At 41.3% G+C, this 21459-nt stretch overlaps 6 protein-coding genes across 11 annotated transcripts in view; 4 read left to right on the top strand and 2 right to left on the bottom strand.

Moving 5' to 3' along the window:
• The window catches only part of LOC6498025 (LIM/homeobox protein Lhx4), a 28394-nt gene extending 22357 nt beyond the window's left edge, over window positions 1–6037 (top strand). Inside the window, exons 1-7 of one of the 5 annotated variants that reach the window (XM_014906447.3) lie at window positions 2148–2609; window positions 3595–3769; window positions 3896–4107; window positions 4168–4360; window positions 4555–4706; window positions 4845–5039; window positions 5096–6037. In XM_014906447.3, the coding sequence (XP_014761933.1) occupies window positions 2501–2609; window positions 3595–3769; window positions 3896–4107; window positions 4168–4360; window positions 4555–4706; window positions 4845–5039; window positions 5096–5403 (1344 nt within the window). In that variant the 5' untranslated portion in view covers window positions 2148–2500 and the 3' untranslated portion in view covers window positions 5404–6037. Of the gene's footprint in view, window positions 1–2147; window positions 2610–3404; window positions 3512–3594; window positions 3770–3895; window positions 4108–4167; window positions 4361–4554; window positions 4707–4844; window positions 5040–5095 lie in introns of those variants that run through there. The other 4 variants (XM_001961880.4, XM_032451409.2, XM_014906448.3 and 1 more) reach the window with 4 other exon arrangements.
• Window positions 6038–9264: 3227 nt separating this feature from the next.
• On the top strand, window positions 9265–9885 carry LOC6502449. The gene has a single exon (XM_001961881.4). The coding sequence runs from the start codon at window positions 9461–9463 to the stop codon at window positions 9824–9826; it is 366 nt and encodes a 121-aa protein (XP_001961917.1). The 5' UTR covers window positions 9265–9460; the 3' UTR covers window positions 9827–9885.
• A 527-nt stretch (window positions 9886–10412) lies between these two features.
• Window positions 10413–15546, top strand: LOC6498026 (chymotrypsin-like protease CTRL-1). Of its 2 annotated transcripts, XR_006507526.1 has the most exons (7): window positions 10413–11015; window positions 11280–11654; window positions 11706–11814; window positions 11876–12060; window positions 13216–13517; window positions 13584–15111; window positions 15439–15546. XR_006507526.1 is itself a non-coding variant. In XM_001961882.4 (6 exons), the coding sequence occupies exons 1-6, from the start codon at window positions 10943–10945 to the stop codon at window positions 13695–13697; spliced, it is 1158 nt and encodes a 385-aa protein (XP_001961918.1). In that variant the 5' UTR covers window positions 10413–10942; the 3' UTR covers window positions 13698–15477. The 2 variants fall into 2 exon arrangements, 1 of the variants encoding a protein (XP_001961918.1); XM_001961882.4 differs by having other exon boundaries at window positions 13584–15477.
• On the bottom strand, window positions 15061–19664 carry LOC6497519. Its single transcript, XM_001961884.4, has 2 exons — window positions 19316–19664; window positions 15061–15228 (listed from the first exon to the last, which is right to left on the bottom strand). Exon 1 carries the CDS (start codon window positions 19575–19577, stop codon window positions 19332–19334), a length of 246 nt encoding a protein of 81 aa, XP_001961920.1. The 5' UTR covers window positions 19578–19664; the 3' UTR covers window positions 15061–15228; window positions 19316–19331.
• Window positions 15703–19334, top strand: LOC6498027 (insulin-like peptide receptor). The gene is made up of 7 exons (XM_001961883.4): window positions 15703–16499; window positions 16561–16641; window positions 16700–16860; window positions 16916–17044; window positions 17102–17452; window positions 17517–17820; window positions 17881–19334. The coding sequence occupies exons 1-7, from the start codon at window positions 16113–16115 to the stop codon at window positions 19291–19293; spliced, it is 2826 nt and encodes a 941-aa protein (XP_001961919.1). The 5' UTR covers window positions 15703–16112; the 3' UTR covers window positions 19294–19334.
• A 474-nt stretch (window positions 19665–20138) lies between the features above and the next one.
• Window positions 20139–21437, bottom strand: LOC6497518 (tRNA-dihydrouridine(20a/20b) synthase [NAD(P)+]-like). The gene has a single exon (XM_001961885.4). The coding sequence runs from the start codon at window positions 21431–21433 to the stop codon at window positions 20213–20215; it is 1221 nt and encodes a 406-aa protein (XP_001961921.2). The 5' UTR covers window positions 21434–21437; the 3' UTR covers window positions 20139–20212.
• Window positions 21438–21459: the final 22 nt, after the last annotated feature.

Here is a 21459-nt window from a genome sequence, read left to right as displayed (position 1 = left end):
TCGATTGCGGAGCCGCCGCCATTTTACCCACGGCAGCCATTCAAAAAAATGTCTTTTTTCTTTTCTGTTGGCTCTTTTTGTTGCCTTGGGCCCATTGTGAGACTTGTTGTCGATTCTGACAATGTCGCTCCTGGCTATAAATTCGCCTCGATTTTCTTTCATTTCCCCAAAGCGTATACCTCGATTTTTGGGCTGTCGTTTCATCATTGCCATCGGTCTCGTATTGTGTGAACATGCCCCAAGAAGTAGGCTACAAATATGCGACGCACTTTAAAGGCGCGAGTTTTGTTCAAGACGGTCTTTTATTTCAATTCATTTAAATAACTTTATTAACTATTTATTTGCTTAAAAATTATCTAAAAAGTATTCTATAAGCTAATAGTTATAGCTATTAACTTTATAAATATTTAAACTTTCAAAAATGTTACAAAAAAAGCATTTTAACTCGAACGACAAGTAGTTTTATATTTATTTTCGTTAACATTGAATGTATTCGGTTTTTTTCATGGTGGCCTGTCTGTCAATTTAAATAAAATCAGTAGCACAAGGAGAAATTTCAACGTAAAACACCAAAAAGCCATTCTGTCAAGTCAAATTACAAAGAAAAGCCTTAAAGCGCCAAAATTCCGACTGTCGAATGCCAGTGTGAAATGGGAATGTGTGTGTTTGTTTGAGCGTAGGTGTGTGGAATTCACATTGAGGATGTATGTGTGACTGTGAGTGGCAGTACGCACATTTTGGCTTTTGGAAAATGGCCGAAACCAAAGAGACCATGAGCGCCGACCACTTGGCAGCTCATAAGCACACGTCTCGCCTCACCTCGCCACTTATAGGCTGGTCGAAAGTGTTTTGAATGTGTGCGGGTACACTGAGAGAATAGTTTAATTATAGATTTAATAGAATTAATTGAGTCAAATGGATATAGATGAAAAATATTAAGGTTTGTAAGTTTAAAAAGATGCAAATCGAATGGGAAACTTTATCTTTTTTTATACTTCATAAGAGTGTAAAGATTTTAAACACAATAGGCTGAAATAATAAAAAATTCTAATTAAAATTGATGTAAATAAATGTACAAAATTTAACATAAAAAATCGATGGAAAAGCCTCTTATTTTTGTCACAAAAACTGCTCCTATTTATCCATAGTTTTCTTGCAGTGTTGGTGCATGGATTTTGAAGTAGTGTTGGGTCAGGGGCCTCGGTCGAGGGGTCAGGTGTTGGGTGGCGAGGGGTGGCAGGTGCGCAGACGTTGCTCTCGATCAGCCGGTCGTCCGGAGTCAGTCAGTCAGCAATTTAACGGCTTTAAGGTCATTTTCACAGTTGCGAAACAATGACACAACAATAAGCAATGGCAGCCAAGTACACAAATACACTTACACACACACATGTCTATGGTGCAGGAAGGATGCGTTGATATATATATGTGTGTGTGTGTGCAGGATGCTGTATATGCAAAGAGAAGAAGAAACAGCAGCCGAACTGCAACACAGAACAATATAAACATATTTGTGTGTATTTTTAGTACACTCCAACCAAAATTTGCCAACAAAAACGAGTCTCTCTAGCCATCTCTATCGGCTGGCCGTACGGTGAGTGGGGGTGCGACAGAGAGGGAGGGAAAAAAGCCAAGTTGAAAAGAGCTTTTGCGAGACCACTCCCCGAAAACTGCAGGCTACGTCGACGCACACAAAACAACCAATCCCAGGCACAAACACATACACAAGCACAACAAAAAAAAACTAGACTCAAAAGAAGAAAAACCCCCAACCACCCAACACATCGCACACAGACACACACACAGCTATACAATTGGAAAATGGAATGGCAAAGTGTTACAATGCAATTTCCCCGCCGTTGTTGTTGGGCGGCCAACCCAAAACTCAATTGTTCCAAAAAATCAAAAAAAAAAGAATAAGCATGGAAATCGTGAAAATCATGAAGAAAAAGGCCAGACTGGAAAACTGGCACAACCAAAATATGAGCAGCAGCAACGGGAAACAGCAAAAACAATTGGCACAGGGTGCAGTCGAGCTGTTGAGCAGCCGAGCCACTTTCCAATTGGAAGTCGCAGCAAGTTAAGGGTTGGGTTACCGTTACCGCTTACCGCCACACCGTTCCAACTGTGATTATGTCAGGCGAGCCACCCCCTCGTCGAATCGTGTGCCGTTAGTCGTCAGTTGCTTTCCAAGCGTCGAAGTTGCCGCTCGGTTATCCGTTATCCGGTCTTTCCGGGCAAAAGTCTGTGATATCGCTAGACAAGCCCAAAAAACAAAAAACACACAAATACAACAAAATATCAGCCAACAAATAATAAAAATTCATCGAAAAAATAAATAAATATATCAGAAAAGCAAATGAAAATGTGGATTAAATCAAACAAAATCAAAATGTGACACAAAGTGAAAGTGATTGAAAGTTGGATTGAAAAAGTAAATTTTATTAAAAGAAAATTTCGCAAAACCAAAAATAAAAGTTTGGAAAGTTCCTCTTCCAACAGCATGGAACTTTTGAAACTGATGATGTTCAAAAGTGACTTTCTGTCCAATGGCAAATGTGATGATCGCGTACCGCCGATTAACTTGAGTCAATTGCCAGAGTTTTTACTATGTAAGTGGCCAGAATGAAAAGGATATTGGTTCTGCGATGATTTTAAAGATATTTTGTTAAAATTTGAAACCATAAAAAGTGTTGAAAAGCTTTTGAAATAAAGCAGCATATGTCGGAATAAAAAAAATGGGCAGTTTTATGGTTTACTATTTTTATATCAATCGATATAAGTTAAGACCATAAACTTGATTAGATTTTATTAAATACTACAGAAGAAACAAGTGTTAATATTGTTTGTGTAGAAAATTCTATAAAAACCAGGTCTTACAAAATGAAAACCTTGATGGATATAGGAGGTTTTCCTAACAGGGTTTTGAAGCATGAATATTTATTTCTTGGGATAATATGTTTACTTGTAAAATCTTATTTAAAGATTTATATATTGAAATAAATTATGGAAATTAAAAAGATTTTTTCATAGTTACTATGAAATAGTTAAATTATTTAGTCAAAATCTCTTGAATAAAATACTGGAATAAAATAAAGGAAGACATATTTTCAAGAGCATTGTAAGTTTTCTTTGTTGGTGGAACTGTTTATAAAACCTACTTCCCCTAAATATATAAAATAAAATACAAATAAATATTCATCTTCATTTATCCAAGAATAAATGAATATTAATTTGTTGATCAACTGGAATGGTTTCTTAAAATGTTTACCACTTTAAATGATGGAAGAAAAGAATACCATCCACCTGTCAAATTCCTATTTGATTGCTTCCAATTGTTATTTAAGTTTTTCAAATATATGGTAGGCACTTTTTAAATAGACGACAAAAGCAAACTCAAATTAAGATCAAATAGCTCAATTAAAAATTGTGTTGATTTGATTCGTTGTGTGACGAGAAACATTGAGCGAGCAACTATAGAATAAATAGGAAATTCCAGTTTAAAACCAGATGGGTAAAATAGAATGCGAAAGTCCTTGTTTAAATCAAAGTTAAATGGTAAGATTAACCTTGTTATCCTTTTGTTCTTCCGGACAGCTACAATCCCAAAGTGCGGCGGCTGTCACGAGCTGATCCTTGACAGGTTCATCCTGAAGGTGCTGGAGAGGACGTGGCATGCGAAATGTTTGCAGTGCAGCGAGTGTCACGGCCAGTTGAACGACAAGTGCTTCGCGCGAAACGGCCAGCTCTTCTGCAAGGAGGACTTCTTCAAGTAAGTAAATTTCTCAAACGCATCCTCCATATGGAGTGGATGGGACGATGGTTGATGGCGGTCATTAAACCGGTTTAATGATAAAAAATCTTACTTCCATATCGCGCCGCACTTGCCAATGTTTGGGTCGAACAGACGTTACGGTACAAAGTGTTCCGCTTGTGATATGGGCATACCGCCCACGCAGGTGGTGCGTCGGGCCCAGGACAACGTCTACCATCTGCAGTGCTTCCTTTGTGCCATGTGCTCTCGCACCCTCAACACCGGCGACGAGTTCTACCTGATGGAGGACCGCAAGCTTATCTGCAAGCGCGACTACGAGGAAGCCAAGGCCAAGGGTGCGTTTTCCTTTCATCTTCTCTTTAAGATTTTTACTCTATTGGGATTTTGTGAGACAGGTCTTTATCTGGATGGCTCGCTGGATGGAGACCAGCCCAATAAGAGACCCCGCACAACGATCACCGCCAAGCAGCTGGAGACCTTGAAAACCGCCTACAACAACAGCCCCAAGCCCGCCCGCCATGTACGTGAGCAGCTCTCCCAGGACACGGGCCTGGACATGAGAGTGGTGCAGGTGTGGTTCCAAAACAGGTATGTTTAAATGATAAAGAGCTCCAAGATATCATTATTTTTTATTAGAATTCATAGTCATTCGTAGCTCAAAGCATATAAGTTTCAAGTTTTTGATTTATTTCTTGACAGTCAACTAATAGCTTATATTTTTGAATCCCATGGGATTTCCTCTCATTTTCTAAATAATTTATAAATACTGTTATGTTTGATAGGCGGGCCAAGGAGAAACGACTGAAAAAGGATGCGGGTCGCACACGTTGGAGCCAGTACTTCCGTTCGATGAAGGGCAACTGCTCGCCTCGCACCGACAAATTCCTTGACAAGGATGAGCTGAAGGTCGACTATGACAGCTTCAGTCATCATGGTAAGTTTTAATTAGCAGCTATCTAGTTAAAGGAAAAAGGTCTAGAAGACTGCAGTTTGTCCCTTTTATTCTGAAAGATTGAAATTTCGCCTTGAAGTAAACTCCTAATTGTGGTGTCTCCATTTCATTCCTGTACAGATTTAAGCAACGATAGCTATAGTACCGTCAATTTGGGCCTGGACGAGGGCGCCTCGCCTCACAGCATCCGGGGATCGTACATGCACGGCAGCTCCAGTCCATCGCAGTATCCGCCGAGCAGTCGGTCGCCGCCGCCAGTGGGCCAGGGGCACACTTTCGGCTCCTATCCGGATAACATCGTGTACACCAATATAGGTGGGTTAACACTTAAAAGATCAAGAAACATATACTTACCATTGTAATCCTTATAGATCATGCTGTGGGTAATAATCTGCATGCCAGCAAGTCGCACCATCGCCTGCACAGTAGCAACAATGTCTCGGATCTGAGCAATGATTCTAGTCCGGATCAGGGCTATCCCGATTTTCCACCCAGTCCTGACTCCTGGCTGGGGGACTCCGGCAGTACTAACAATACCAGCGCCAACAACAACAATAACAATGCGAACAACAGCGGCAGCAGTGGCAACAACAACAACACAGGCAGCAACAGCAACGCGGGCGGTGGAAGTGGCAGTGTAAGTGCTGCCTCCAATCCGCCTCCCGGAGTACATTACTGATACTCAGATCTTCTTTTGCGTTATTTTGAGATGCAGCGCAGTTTGCTGTTTCAGCAGTGACGGGGCTAACTTAGTCGCTAACATTTTTACATAAATTTTAATTTGAATTTTGACGTACCGGTTTGTAAACCCGGTTGGCAACATCTGTTAGCAGCAACATCGGCAACATTTGCAGCATCGCCATTTTGAAAGCTCTCCGCAGCAACATTAGCAAAGCTTAAACCTTCAACAATGTGGCAACGCTGCAACACATTATTGTTTATGCACTTCTATTATTATTATTTGAAAACCAAAACAAAAAAAAACATTCCAAACAAACCAAAAACAAAAAAACCAAATACAATTTGCTCAAAATCCTATGATTTATCTTTGAGACACGGCTTGAATGTTACTAAGCGTTATGATTCCACGAGAAAATCGCTCTATCATTTACATATTTGTAACCCTGATATTTTCATGTAAATATTGTATATTTGTGTATAGTGAATGGAAACTAAAACTGAATTTTAAATTAATTTAAGTCTGTATAGCGTCAAACAAATGCGGGACATCGTGTGGGGTAGCAACATGTTGACGATCGGCACCCCCAATCCCCAAAAAAACAAAAAAAAACATAAACACAAGTTATTTATTGCTTTATATAGGAATACAACAAAAAATTGCATAGGAGAAATATCAATTACGAAAACGTGATGTCGTATTTATATCTAAAGAAAACCAAAAACAAAAACAAAAATATTTCAACCATAGAAATGTCAGTAATGAAGCAACTACGTAAAACAAATGATAAAACAAATGCGATGGAATAAATTACTATTTGACATATAAGAATAAAAGACAACCAAAAATTGTTAACCGAAAGTTTTATTAAACAATGATGTATACTTGGGGGAATGGAATTTTTATATATTTTTTGTTATCAAAATTAGATTCGAAGTATTCCGCTTGGAAATCGGATGAAAATTGGCAAAGATACAGACATGGTTTGGGGCCAAATGTGGGGATCCCAGATTTTACAAGGGGTACCTTCAGAAAAATTTGAAAAATATCGATCGAAAATTTTATTTTGAGATTTGAATGCAGAATGATTGTGTATCGAATTACAAAACTTATAAGGTATTCCGCTTGGAAATCGGATGAAAATTGGCAAAGATACAGACATGGTTTGGGGCCAAATGTGGGGATCCCAGATTTTACAAGGGGTACCTTCACAAAAATTTGAAAAATATCGATCGAAAATTTTGTTCTGAGATTTGAATGCAGAATGATTGTGTATCGAATTAAAAAACTTTTAAGGTATTCCGCTTGGAAATCGGATGAAAATTGGCAAAGATACAGACATGGTTTGGGGCTGAATGTGAGGATTCCGGATTTTACAAGGGGTACCATCACAAAAAAAATGTGGGGATCCCAGATTTTACAAGGGGTACCTTCACAAAAATTTGAAAAATATCGATCGAAAATTTTGTTCTGAGATTTGAATGCAGAATGATTGTGTATCGAATTACAAAACTTATAAGGTATTCCGCTTGGAAATCGGATGAAAATTGGCAAAGATACAGACATGGTTTGGGGCCAAATGTGGGGATCCCAGATTTTACAAGGGGTACCTTCACAAAAATTTGAAAAATATCGATCGAAAATTTTGTTCTGAGATTTGAATGCAGAATGATTGTGTATCGAATTAAAAAACTTTTAAGGTATTCCGCTTGGAAATCGGATGAAAATTGGCAAAGATACAGACATGGTTTGGGGCTGAATGTGAGGATTCCGGATTTTACAAGGGGTACCATCACAAAAATTTTAAAAATATCGATCGAAAATTTTATTCTGAGATTTGAACGCAGAATGATTGTGTATCGAATTACAAAACTTATAAGGTATTCCGCTTGGAAATCGGATGAAAATTGGCAAAGATACAGGCACGGTTTGGGGCCAAATGTGGGGATCCCAGATTTTACAAGGGGTACCTTCACAAAAATTTGAAAAATATCGATCGAAAATTTTGTTCTGAGATTTGAACGCAGAATGATTGTGTATCGAATTACAAAACTTTTAAGGTATTCCGCTCAGAAATCGGATGAAAATTGGCAAAGATACAGGCACGGTTTGGGGCCGAATGTGAGGATCCCGGATTTTACAAGGGGTACCATCACAAAAATTTGAAAAATATCGATCGAAAATTTTATTCTGAGATTTGAACGCAGAATGATTGTGTATCAAATTACAAAACTTTTAAGGTATTCCGCTGAGAAATCGGATGAAAATTGGCAAAGATACAGGCACGGTTTGGGGCCGAATGTGAGGATCCCGGATTTTACAAGGGGTACCATCACAAAAATTTGAAAAATATCGATCGAAAATTTTATTCTGAGATTTGATTGCAGAATGAGCGTTCAAATCTCAGAATAAAATTTTCGATCGATATTTTTCATCGTGTATCGAATTACAAAACTTTTAAGGTATTCCGCTGAGAAATCGGATGAAAATTGGCAAAGATACAGACATGGTTTGGGGCCGAATGTGGGGATCCCGGATTTTACAAGGGGTACCATCACAAAAATGTGAAAAATATCGATCGAAAATTTTATTCTGAGATTTGAACGCAGAATGATTGTGTATCGAATTACAAAACTTTTAAGGTATTCCGCTGAGAAATCGGATGAAAATTGGCAAAGATACAGACATGGTTTGGGGCCGAATGTGGGGATCCCGGATTTTACAAGGGGTACCATCACAAAAATTTGAAAAATATCGATCGAAAATTTTATTCTGAGATTTGAATGCAGAATGATTGTGTATCGAATTACAAAACTTTTAAGGTATTCCGCTCAGAAATCGGATGAAAATTGGCAAAGATACAGACATGGTTTGGGTCTATTGTGATGACACATTCCATTACAAGATTGCATTCCTTTTTACATAAATAGTGGACCGTAAAATGAACTTTGTTTCTATTGTTGTTGAGTAAAAAATTTAAAAGAAATAAAAAAATACCTGTTACAGTCTGGAACGTCTGTTTAGCAAAAATCGGGACTAATGAGAATTGTTACAAATTATATAAAGGGTTTACGCTGTAACTGCATTATATTAATTAAACGCTCTTTAAGTTTCTGGAGATATAAAAGTCGATCGGATTCGATATTACATAGCAGTTGAATTTTTACTCTGAGAAAATGAAGCTTTTCGGATATTTTGTCGGCGTTCTGTTGCTGATTTCATCGGCATCGGCCTACAATGGATGGTTCTCGTACAGCAAGAAAAGATAAATTAATAAAAAGTCAACAAAAATGCATTATTCTACTTAAATAAAGTTCAAAAGCAGTGACAGCCCTATATTTTCATTTGACCCCTGGCAATTATATGTGTTTTTTGGGTGTATTAGGCAGTAATTCACTATGTGTGCTGGCCATTAAAATTTCAGCAATTTACTGACAACTTAAACACGTTAATGGCCACATCAAAACGGCAATAAGTGTCACATAACGGTATACGGGTATTTTTATTTTTTATTTTACTTTTTTTTGTGAAAATCATATGCTTTGATTTTTTATATAAAATATGATGTGATATGTATAAGCATTTATATGGTCATGCTTCCGTTTTTTTTTTAATGCCAAACAAAAAGCATTCTTTTGTTGAACGTTTATTGGGTTAACAGTTTAACGGTGAAAAATTATGCAATATACGATGCAAAATGATCTCTATAGAAACAATGCGAACCATTGTTTTTAATTGGTGATGTTTTTGGAGCAAAAAAAATATATACATTTTAATTACTTCAAAAAGAGACATTCAATTCAATTATATTCTGTTTCTAATTGATTATTTTATTTCCTATTATATTATCCTAAGTTTTAACGTGAAGCAGGCGTCTCAGAACAAAATCAAGCATAGTTCATTCCAGGTCCTGCCATTATCTACAAAAATTGAGTCTATTTATTAGCAAAGGCTAATTAGCAAATTTTGTCCTTAATTCGGCTTACGAAATTAGTAAAAAGAAGCACCCTCAAATAAAGGAAGAGGAATCGTCAACCCACACTACTATCTGCCCACCATGTGTCCTAATCTGCTAATGGAGAGAAGTCTGCTGCCCGACTGTTATATCGCCAATCGGGTGATCCTCTTCTCAGTACTCCAGACGCTCCAGACGCAGGAGCGTCGCTCCGAGGATGTGGATATCCAGTTGCGCGATCGATACGATGTCTTCCGTCAGGTCCTGCCGAACTATCCATTGCCCGAACAGAACAACCAGGATATCACAATATATGTGGAGGGGGATGACGATAATCTCACCGTTTCCATTTCAATGCCATCGCCTGAGGGTCAGTCGGGTGATGATTCAGATCCGACCTCCACTCACCAACTGGTGACCATGTCCGCCTCCGTGCCCAGAAGTGTCCTGAATGGTAGTTCGGACTGAGACCTTTGGATGTCTGCGCGTAATTCCCTTTCGACCGAATAAATGCGAAAGTGAAATTACGAGTATTTCTTAGCCTCTCACCGGCCAGGGGCCATAAAACCCAACGAAAGTAAAACTTGACCATTAAATGGTGGCCACTTAAAAAAGAAAATTCAACATAAAATTACAAAACAATTTAGCAGCCAGTCGGCAGTAGGAATGTCCACAAACAAACCCTAAGCATATTAAGCAATTTAATGTGCGTTTGTCTCGCTTGTTTTCCTGTTTAAAAAACTGGAACCAGCTGGCCGTGTGTCCAGTGAAATGCTCCAAGCTTATCAACTCTAAATGATCTCATTCAACATATTTTATTATTACCTAAAAAAATGCTACAAAAAAAAAATCAGACTAAAATAATATATACATATATATATACTTTATATATACTTTCAAGCGAAGAAAGTTAGAAACAGATAGAATATTACTTTATTTTACCTTTATTTTAAGTATTTCTAAAAAATTACTTTTAAAAAGTTATTAACTCTTTGATTGATTTATAAGATTGTTTAAAAATAAACTTAAGTAATATTAATTATTATTTAGTAAATATCTTTGCAGAGCCAACTATATACAACTTGATCCAACCATAGAAAAAATAGACAAACCTCATAAAACTGCATTCAATGGTCGAACGCATCTGCATGTTATAATGTTAAATGCATTTATAGTATATAAAAAATATTATTAAAAAAAACTATATATCTGCCAAACAAATGCACAAATTACAACCTGGAAATGGTCGCGAATTGAGACCAAACTGTCATAAAAATCAGTTAATAACCGCAGACCCCGCCAGACGAGCGAGTAGGAAAGTATATAAACGTGTACTAATGTGCGTGATATACTTATCGCTTATGTGGATATCATACGAATATGTATATATTTTCATTTTCATTTGGCCAGAGATCGCTGGGGTATATCGCTGCGTTTAGTTGACAAAGTTGTGTTAACCTGCACGGTTCCAATTAACGGAAACCGAAAGTTCTGACCACAAATACCGCACAATAACTAAAAGTGCTCCTAAACTAAAAAGCGGAAAAAATTATTCAAGTGGTTTAAACTAAATTGTGAATTAAAATGCGAGCCTTTCCTATTTTGTGTATAGTTTTACAAATTTTAGCAATCGGTCGAACGGAATCGGGAGATTTTGGTAGGACCTGTGTAATATTACGTATACGTAATCTTATTTTTTCAGTTCAAAATCTAAATTGTTTTTTAAAGGACTCTCAAAGGATTTATCTTAAAACTTTTTACAGTTTATCCAGAAGTGCTAAAAATGTCCTTGTTTTTATCCTTTAATCTATCTGTGAAAAACATGTTGAATTATACACATAAAAAAAAGAACAAATTATAAATTATTTTTAATCTTTGAATTTTAAAGCCTTATAGCTAATCTAACATTCAAATTTTCAAGAGAAACTCGTTATTCCCGTAAATTATCCAAAACCGGGAACAAACAGCGCGATCCGTGGAAACGAGACATCCGGACACTCAGTGGCCGCGCGCTCCTACTACGATGGTGGTTTCTCCGCCTCCCAATCCAGCTGCTCCGTGGGAACGGAGTGTACTCCTCTCCACGACTGCACGGCTCTGATCTACGAGGTGGCCAGGAGCTGCTACTACGGCGACAAGTCGCTCTATTGCGGTGGAACAAGTGAGGAACTTCCCTACGTCTGTTGTCCCAGCAGTCCCTTGGAGAAGAACCAGGTGTGCGGCAAATCCCTGGTTCAAGGACACTTCTACAAGGGACTGGGATCATATCCTTTTGTAGCTCGTATTGGATTCAAGCGTAAGTTAGGAAGGATATCCCAAGATCCTAAGGTTAAAAAATTATTTTTAGATGTCAATACGGGAGCCTTTGCCTATCCCTGTGCTGGAGCCGTCATCGCCAGGCGGGTCATCCTCACTGCCGCCCACTGCGCTCTGGCCAAGGCCGACGGGCACCGACTGTAAGTGGGTCACACGGTCATCCGACAGCTTATCGATCATCCGATCAACTTTCTCCCCCAGATCATCGGTACGGGTGGGCGAGTATGATACCTCCAGCGATCCGGACTGCGCCAACACCGGATTCTGTGCCCCGCGCTCCGTCAACCACGCCATCAGCCATGTGATCGTCCATCCCGATTACAAGCAGGGCCAGTACCACCATGACATTGCCCTGTTGGTGCTCAAAACGCCACTCAACTATTCGGGTGAGTATCCGATGGGGAGTGGGACTGATGATGGGGACATGAGGGGCAGTTACGCTTGACAGTGTCAGAGATAATTAAAAATCGTTTTGTTCTGTCATCTTTCCAAGCACTCCATCCACTCCACTCGCTCCAAGTTCATAAATGTCAATATGTGCACCCCCAGAGCCCCGGGGAACCCCTTCATCCTGTACTGTTTGTTACCATTTGTATCGCATGTCGCTAATTCGAGGTTGGGATACCAACCATTCAGAGGGCGGGAGTGGGTGTATCACTTATTTAATTGGGCGGCGTTGGGCTTTGGAGCGTGCTTACTGTACCATCTAATGACTTGAACGCGGACTGTCCACTGTAGAGGCTTTGATTTTCCAGCTCTTTGGATTCAGTTCAATAGCTACGAACTTTGGAGTTATGATTTAAAGTTTAGACTCTGGAGTCTAAAACCTTCTGAAGCTGAAAATAAAAATAGGTCGCATTCCCTAAATTTTTATCCTAAACATGAAGGTCAAAAAACTTAAAGATTTCATTGAGAATATCACTGAATTGTTTGTAAATTGTTGGTTTCTGTTCGCAAATTAAGTGAAACGTGATGTGGCCCCAAATTGAATTTTAAAGGATAAAATCCATATTACGGCCACCTCTCTCGCACATCGCCGAGCAAATAAGGGTCATTACCAGGCTGTACTGCGCGAGTGCCTTCTGGTGAGGCAATCGATTGGCTAATTGCAATTTGGCCAAGTTCGTAAACAACACATTATTTGCGAACCGAAAGGGGGCGTCGCCCAGTTGGCTGCCCAACTTGTTTGTGATCGTCCTTATTGCTTTATAATGCCCGATAAAATAACGCGGTCTGAGATAAATCAATGCATCTGCAGGGGCTTAGGCGAAAAGGGTTTTATTTATTAAAAAAAAGTTAAAAAATAGAAAGGCCTAAACTTACCTTTAAATAAAGAGTGCTTTAAAAACCCCTAAAGAGATCGCTGCAAGACCTCATCCACCAAAAAATTCCTCACAAACATTAAGAATATAGACAGACCCCCTTTTTTGGGCGCTCTGGTTAGGTCAGCCGGCAACAATGTTGCTGCTCCAGCAGGTAGCCACCTAAAATCGAACCCAAGATTAATGGAGATCCACCCATTTCCAATTTCGCACCGCCAGTGGCCACACAACCCATCTGCCTGCAGAAGACACGCGCCAACCTGGTGGTGGGCAAGCGGGCCACGATCGCCGGCTGGGGCAAGATGTCCACCTCGAGTGTCCGACAGCCGGAGATGTCTCACCTGGACGTTCCGCTCACCAGTTGGGATCTGTGTCTGAGAAACTATGGATCCACGGGCGCTTTAGAGTCACCCAATTCCATTGAAGGCCAGTGGATGTGCGCCGGCGGCGAAGGCAAGGATGTATGCCAGGGATTCGGTGGAGCGCCGCTGTTTATTCAGGAGAACGGTATCTTTTCCCAGGTAATTAGAAAATAATATATTCTTAAATAATAATTTTTTGATATAAATCCCATTATCCTTTCCCAGATCGGCATCATGTCCTTTGGATCGGATAACTGCGGTGGGTTGCGCATCCCGAGTGTCTACACTTCAGTGGCCCACTTTGCCGAGTGGATACACGACAACACGCCGCCAGAGTAGACGTCCCTTCTCCTAAGATAAGCAAATAAACTTAAAATTAATTAAAAAATTGCATTTTAACCGAAAAGCTGCGATTCTTTGAAACTAAAAACAATACGACACTAACAAAAAAAAGAACGAGAAGGGACAGAAGAACCTGCTCCATTGCGCAGCACTTTCCAATGAACTGATATGTTGATCTGAGCATACACGCATCCAATAATTTAATTGAATTAATTGAACTTTGACACGAACCCCTCGCAGTCTTGAAAATATAAAATGATCTTTTATACAAATAAGATGACGTCAAGAACAGAAACACTTTACACTTTCGAATGATTTCTGTAGTATTGTGGCTTTAAGTTGACTATAAATAAAAGAAATACTAATTTAAAGATATAAAGATTTATTTTGAGCTTTATTTATTACAGCCAGACATTTTTTAATACTGAAATAACATTTTTAAAAGAGCATTCGAAATTCGACTAGGATCTTCCAAGTAACTGCAATCTATGCCTTGTGGAACTCTGGAGCACCGATCGTTAAACTTAATCGCTTCTCGGACTGGGTTCGATTTAGTTGCAAGGGAATTCTCCTCCTCTCCTGCTTGTCCAACTACCTTAGTATGTGTTTTAACTTTGGATGCCGGTTGCCGGTTGCCGGTGTCCCGGTGCCATGTGGCTAATTGGAGTCAGCTGTTTTTATGATCCTCTCGGATCAGCTGGTGGTTTGGCAAGACCTTCCCGACCAAGAACTAAGCCATAAAACTTGAATGCGAGACTGCACTGCGAGAAACCCGGTACAGATATTCACAAAATAGCAAACTAAATAGAATTAAACCCCCATTGAGGACAGTTGCATAAGCTGTGCCGGCTGATGACAAATCAATTTGTTCACATTCCCGCAGAAATCAAACGCTTAATCAATTTACGGACGACAAAGAGGCCGCCGGACAGGGCAGGGTATCAAGTATATCGGCGAGATACGAGGGTCGGAGGCTGGAGGCTGAAGGCTACAGCCAGAAGGCAGAAGACGCTAAATGAAAAATCAATTTGCTTGTTGTTCTCCAAAAACAGAGACGGACGCCGTCCCCAGACGGTCAGTCGGCAATCGATCGTCGCGAGGTGAACATCGTCAAGTGGTCGTTGTCGTCGTCGCTGGAGCGCTTCTGCTCATCCCGAATTTCCCATTTGGCGGGGCGAAAAATTCTTAAAAAACATTCTCCGTAAACTGTCCAAAATTTTAATTGCATATTTGGGCCGCGTGTGTGGCCACTGGCCAGCTGGAATCGTTCAAATTTATCAATGGCCTTGAAATATTTGTTAAATTCTTGCTTATATTTAACAGTCTGGCTGTATTGGCACTAAATAATGATGATGCCCAGTAAAATTGATATAATATTTAGTTATAGAGTACATTCTGAACCCTAAATTCGGTTCGTATTTGGTTTGTCAGGAAAAGTATCTTAACATTAAATAGTTGATGTAAACTATGATATTTGTAAAATATATGTAGGTGCTGCATCCAGTGAGGTAGTGAAGAATTGTAGCCTCTGAAAGTTAAAAAAGATAGTTTGTTTTTAATTAGTTTGTTTCATAATATAATAAATAAATAAAATATATTCTTAGTTTACTTCAACTCTTTAAATTGGCAAACAACTTTACAAATTTCTAAATAAAATACTTTCAAAACTATTTCTTCAAAAATCCTTTTAATAATATTAATTAAGATATTTTTGAATTAAATATATGGCAACCCTTAGGATTATTGGAATATGTTCCAATGGAGGAGAAACCCGAAGCAAAGGCACTCAACCGTTTGACCAGCATGATGCCAATCTAGCGCCAATAAATAAATCTACAAAAAAAAAGAAACAAAAACAATAAACAAATACAAGAGATGCCGATGAAAAAATAAAATTAACGCATATAATATGTTCTTGTTTACGTGGGAGGTTGTGTGTGTTCGATAAAGTGTTTGTTTACGCTTCAGTTTTTAGACAATCGTACAAATAAGCAAAAAGAAGTAGCCCCAATATTGGCACAAACAAGCCCTTCCTTCCCGACATTCGTGCGATTTTTCGCCCCCGATTGTGAGCTTGGTGAAAAACGTAAATTGAATAAAAAATAAAAAAATCACAAAAAACAAAATAGCCGCCAGAACAGTGAGCGAGTCATAAAATAAACATTCGAGGCTAATCAGATGGCCGGCCGGTCGGAGCGTTAATTAGGCTTTCGAAAAGGGAGACAAAACAAGTGCTATAACTGTAAGGGATCCAATCACATCCCAAAAAATACAATCAACAAAAAAAACCTAAACAATGCTTTTGAGCCGACATCGATGTTGGCCGAAACAAAAGAAGAAACAAAGTGCAAAATAACATTTTTTAAGTAATTTTAAAAAAATAATTTTACTTGCCACACGAACTTAAGCAACATGCATCTTAGCAACATAAGTCTCAGCAACATGATGCTAATCATCGGCGGCATGTTGCTACTGGCATCGAGTTTAACCGCAAAAGCCTATCACGAATGCACCAGCGTCGATATCCGTAACAATTGCAGCAGACTGCATCAACTGGACAATTGTACGGTAGTCACCGGTTACGTAATGATCACCCTCATCACCAACCCCGAGGAAAACTGTTCGTACAGTAACTATACGTTCCCGCTGCTCACAGAAATCACCGAATACATGATCTTCACGGAGGTCCGCGGTCTAACCAATATAACGTCAATGTTCCCCCACTTGACAGTCATTCGAGGTCGCAGACTATTCCTCAATTATGCACTTGGAGTGACCAGCATGCCCGACCTCGAACTGGTGGGTATAGAGTTTCTATATCCTTTTTAAAACTTTCCAAAAACCTGTATCCAATATTCAGTTAGCTTTTCCGGAATTGGTAGCTATTCAACGGGGCCACGTCTACATCGGCAACTGCCCCAAGCTTTGCCACATAGACGGGGTAAGTAAAAAATAATGAATAAAACAGCAGAGATTAAATTAGACTCTCTGCTAAGCAGGTGAACTGGGATTTGCTCACTCTCAGCCCAGGTGAGAACCACATCATGGCTGTGTCGAGCAACTGCAGCCAGCCCACTTGTAGGGGTTGTGCCTCCACCACCTGCTGGTCCGACCAGCACTGTCACCGTTCCATCAATGACAACGTTGCCAACTACTCAGGGTGAGCACCTGGAACTCCATTAGCTCCATAACCATGACATATTCATATTTTACAGAAATATCGACACTTGCCATGAGGAGTGCTTAGGGGGCTGCTCAAGCAAATCGAAATCTCCGTTGGAGTGTACGGTATGCCGAGGACTCAGCAATGCCGGAGTCTGTGTGAAAACATGTCCGGCTGGCAAGTGAGTGAAATGATTGCCTCCGCCACGCAGAATTAATATTAAAGCCCGATTTTTTAGATACGTCCATGAGGACCATCTGCGATGCTACACCAAAGAGCAGTGTCTGGCGAAGCAGGATCATGTCATCTACGCCTCCCAGTGCGTGCCATTCTGCCCCAGTGGATACAAGGTCAACAACGAATCCGAATGTATCGCTTGCGATCCCGATGAGCCTTGCGTCAGTTTCTGCAACCCCACGATAGGGGACACCTTCAATATATACAGCCTGGGTGAAGCGGAAAAGTTGCGCGGATGCCAGATCTTCAACGGCAGTGTTGTATTCACAATCCGCAATCTAATAAATGAATCCCAGTTGATTCACAGTTTTAACAGTATTCGAGAGATTCGGGGATACCTCAAAGTCTTCCGGTAAGTTCTCATTTTTTGTTTCACGAACTTTGCGCCTAACTTGAGATTTGGTTTTTCCTCCAAGGTCCTCCCAACTAACAAGCCTGAAATTTCTTAGCAATCTGGAGCGGATTCATGGTGATCCCATGGAGAATAATTATTTTTCTATTATACTTTATGACAACAAGAAGCTGTCTGAACTCTGGAAGCCCACCCAGCAGCTAGAGCTTATGAGGGGTGGCATGTACATTCATCGGAATAACAAATTGTGTAACCCACGGATACGGGGATTCCAGAATTGGGTGACCCACGACAGGGGCTTGGATTCGTTGCAAACCAGCGATCAGGAAGTCATGTGCAGCCCGGCAAAGATGCAATTATTGGTGCTGGTAACTACAAATATCATTAAAAGCTTTATTCTCTTAATTTACTTTAATTATTTGTTCCAGAAATGCACCCACAAATCAGTATTACTAAGTTGGCTAAAGTCCCAGACTAGCCAAAAAGTCGAGTTCATTTATCGACCGATGGCGCCTGGAATGTTGTACCACGACGAAAGTGAACTGGAGGCTCCTGTGTGCACCCGGATTAACTGGAAACGCCGCCTGCTCTTCCGCGACGAACTAATCGGAAACGGAACACATTATGAGATCCTTTTAGAAGATTTGGAACCCGACACACGTTACGCCTGCCTGCTGCGTACCTTTGGAGAGGATATGACGCACGATGCCCGCAGTGACTTAACCTATGTCCAGACAAACAGGGACATTCCCAAACAGCCACTACTGGAACTGGTAGAAAAGACAGACAGTACGCTTACTGTGCGAATGGCAAGTCACGATCACGATTACTTTCTGCTCTCGTTGTTGGAGTTGAACGAAGACAAGAAATATATAGAGCAGCGAAACTTTTGCCACCAACCAGTCATGTGGCAGGATATGGAAGGAGCCCAGTGGTTGGCTTTCCAGGACTACGACGACTGTTGTGCTTACAAGGCGGAGCAGCAAGATGATCAACGATTTATTTCCCAAATGCGGAATGAATATCGTTGCAGCCTCGACAATCCTCGGCAGTGTCAGAGTCAGATGGAGGGAACGCAGATTCGTTTGCCGGCCTATACCACTGAGTACAAGCTGAAACAACTGCAACGCTACCGCCTCTATGTCGTCCAGCTGCAGGCCTGTAACGAACTGGGCTGCAGTACTCATACAGCGCTCCATGAACGCACCAACTACACCGTGGGAGCGGATTTACTACCGCAGCTGCACGGATGCCATCATCCAGAGACGCAGAAATACATCGTTCGCTTTGATGAACCGAAACAGCCCAATGGAATGGTTCTCTACTATGTGATTTACTTCCGGAACCACTACAAGCAGACTCACGTGGGCTGTCTGACTCGCCAGGATCACACCAGTGCCGGTTATACATACGTGCGGCAACTGAACGTCACCTTCCAGGAATATGCTGTTCGGGTTTACTCCTTGGCTGGTGATGTGATAAAGCCATATGTTCCCTTTACTGTTTGCACTGAAGAGGAGCGTCAGCAGGCCCACAGTCGAGCGGCCAAGGAACTGGCCCCGCTGGACATAGACGATTCGGTGGCCGTAGCTTCGTCCCACCCTCACGGCGTCAGCATCTTCCTTATTTGTTTCCTGTTCGGCTGCAGCGTTTCAATAGCTTGGGTTCTGTACAAGCGACGTTGCTGGCGAAAGCTGCCCGGACTAAGACGGTACATTCCAGTACGGGAGCAGTGGCTACGAGAGCGCCACCAGGCGGAGGACCGCGAAATTCTGGTCGACGGCTTTGAAACCGTTCGCTTCCAGAACAACCTTCAAAGCCCCGATGGTCATCCAATGTAAACTATAATAAATGCGAACTTACCCGTGTGCGCGTACCCTTATGTGGATGTGGTGCTGGACTTGGGTGTGGCCTTGGGCTCCTCCTCTGGATCTGTGCCGCTGGCCAGTAGGACAGCCGGAACGCTGCTGGACGGCATCTGTAGAACATCACTGTCGGATGTGGGAGTGGGCGTGCGTGGCGTCAGCACCTGCTGCCGGCTCCTTAGGCGCTCCATTTTGGCCTGCTCGTACTCCTTGAGCTCGGACAGCTTTAGTTGGATGGTTTGCAGCTCCCGGCGTCGCATTTCTTCGGTTGTTTGATGTTGTGGGATTTGCGAAATGTATATCCAGCTATTGAAGATGGCAAAAAAAAAGATACTATCGATAAGTTTCGCATACTATCGTTTCCTTTTTTCGCTTTCAAAGTTTTATTTTAATTTTTATTTATTTCCAGCTATCCAAAAAGGTTGTAAAGCTATGTTTAATTTTAATAGATTATATTTATTTGCCTCAGATCAGAAAAAACTGTATTTTTTTTGTTTTTTTTTAGGTAAAATGGGACAAATAAATTTCATTTCGATGTTGGGTTCATTTTATAAATCATTCAATTCTTTGCAATGTTTTCCCTATTTCTCTGCAAAATTAGGCCTAGAACACATATTAATTTCAAGTTCAATAACCCCCTTTTATAGAAGATACCACAGCGACTCAACTGACGACCGGAATGCGGGATCCCAATTACTACTGGGGGATTCCCCTAAAACTCGATAAACTTTAAATCATTTCCAACCTCAAAAGAATGGGTTAAATTGACCTTGATTGATCGCTAATTATCTTAAAACTAGATTGTTTTTCTAGAAGCTAGACAAGCCTTAATTTGTGTTTATTATTTACAAACTTTAGGACAGAAATTTAAAACTACTGGAGTTTGAAATCGAAGTTACTCATCCTCGCCAAAAAGACCCCCCAGTTCCAAGTCTTCGCCACCGGTTCCAGTCAATTGGTGTTTTCGGAATTCCGTAAAGAATTTGCCGTCGCTCTTCGAACTCCACTCCTGCTCATCGTTTTCGGCGGCGATATGCCGGGCATGTTTCGGTGGAGTGAAATGGGTGTACGAACAGGGGGTGTATATCGCTGGTGTCGGGGATATTCCGGAAGGACGAATACTGTAGTGATCATCCAGGAAGTCCAGAACCTCCGATTTTGTGGCTAAGCTGTTGAACTGAACTCGCAAAGATCGCTTCATGTCGGCGCTCCACATGAAGGTCAGGTGGTGGTGGAAGCACTGGAACAGCAAGTTTTCCCCTGCAGCTTCTGCGATGTCTAGCCATTGCTGCACACAGGCTGATGGAGTAGTAGTGGCCTCCGGATACGCACTATTGAAGAGAGCTGGATTGGCAAGCAAGCCACGGGCAGCCATCACACCGGCGGCACCTGTCTTCTCCGACAGCTCACAGGCATCCGCCCAGCTCTCCACATTACCATTGACTATCAGTGGAATTCGCAGTGATTGACGCACCTCGGACATGGCACCGATGTCCAGGGTATCCTTGGAGTGCTTCTGTGCCGGTGTCCGGCCGTGAAGAGTGAGGAAGGTAGCTCCTGCTTGCTCAAGCTGTCGCGCTAGCTCAATGGTCCGCTCCAGGGAACTCTCACCGCCTAGTAGACGCATCTTCACCGAGACACTAAAGTCAGAGGGCAGCGTACGTCGTACCTGCTGCACCACCTCACGCACAACTTCCGGCTGTCGAAGCAAACCACAGCCATAGCCCTTCGCCATGGCCCAGCTCTGGGGACATCCGCAGTTGAGATCGATGCCATCTACATACGGGTAAATAAGCTGCGCCGAGGTGACGAACTCGGTGGCATCCTTGGCCGCAAACTGGGCCACCAGAGGCTGGTCGTCCGGACCCGTGGTAAACTCGTTCTGACGCGCCTTTTCACTATTGTTGATGGAGTCGGAAATCATCATCGGCGTGAAGGCCAACTGCACGCCGTTGAGCCGGACGAGGCGACGAAACTCCAGTTTGCTGTAGCGGACCATTGGGGCGCTCACCCGGAGGAATTCCGGTTGGGCCGCAAAAAGCGCAGCTATGTCGTGGTGAGGTCTTTGTTGTGGTAGGAGCATGCTTTCAAAATTGTAAACAAATAAAACGTGCATTTGAATCATATGGGGCATTCTCTTCG

This window comes from Drosophila ananassae, chromosome 3R (assembly GCF_017639315.1).
Source record: "Drosophila ananassae strain 14024-0371.13 chromosome 3R, ASM1763931v2, whole genome shotgun sequence".
Classification (NCBI taxonomy): domain Eukaryota; kingdom Metazoa; phylum Arthropoda; class Insecta; order Diptera; family Drosophilidae; genus Drosophila; species Drosophila ananassae.
The sequence above is the reverse complement of the archived record's forward strand: the minus strand, read 5'-3'. Positions and strand labels throughout refer to the sequence as shown.

What these genes read in the sequence shown, in the direction of transcription:
- LOC6502449 (XM_001961881.4), top strand. Translation starts at nt 9,461, where the DNA reads ATGTGTCCTAATCTGCTAATGGAGAGAAGTCTGCTGCCCGACTGTTAT.
- LOC6498026 (XM_001961882.4), top strand. Translation starts at nt 10,943, where the DNA reads ATGCGAGCCTTTCCTATTTTGTGTATAGTTTTACAAATTTTAGCAATC. An exon ending in AGCTCGTATTGGATTCAAGC is followed by an intron (nt 11,655 to 11,705) that starts GTAAGTTAGGAA and finishes AATTATTTTTAG; the next exon opens with ATGTCAATACGGGAGCCTTT. An exon ending in AACGCCACTCAACTATTCGG is followed by an intron (nt 12,061 to 13,215) that starts GTGAGTATCCGA and finishes TCGCACCGCCAG; the next exon opens with TGGCCACACAACCCATCTGC.
- LOC6498027 (XM_001961883.4), top strand. Translation starts at nt 16,113, where the DNA reads ATGCATCTTAGCAACATAAGTCTCAGCAACATGATGCTAATCATCGGC. An exon ending in GCATGCCCGACCTCGAACTG is followed by an intron (nt 16,500 to 16,560) that starts GTGGGTATAGAG and finishes TCCAATATTCAG; the next exon opens with TTAGCTTTTCCGGAATTGGT. An exon ending in AGCTTTGCCACATAGACGGG is followed by an intron (nt 16,642 to 16,699) that starts GTAAGTAAAAAA and finishes TCTGCTAAGCAG; the next exon opens with GTGAACTGGGATTTGCTCAC.
- LOC6497519 (XM_001961884.4), bottom strand. Translation starts at nt 19,577, where the DNA reads ATGCGACGCCGGGAGCTGCAAACCATCCAACTAAAGCTGTCCGAGCTC.
- LOC6497518 (XM_001961885.4), bottom strand. Translation starts at nt 21,433, where the DNA reads ATGCACGTTTTATTTGTTTACAATTTTGAAAGCATGCTCCTACCACAA.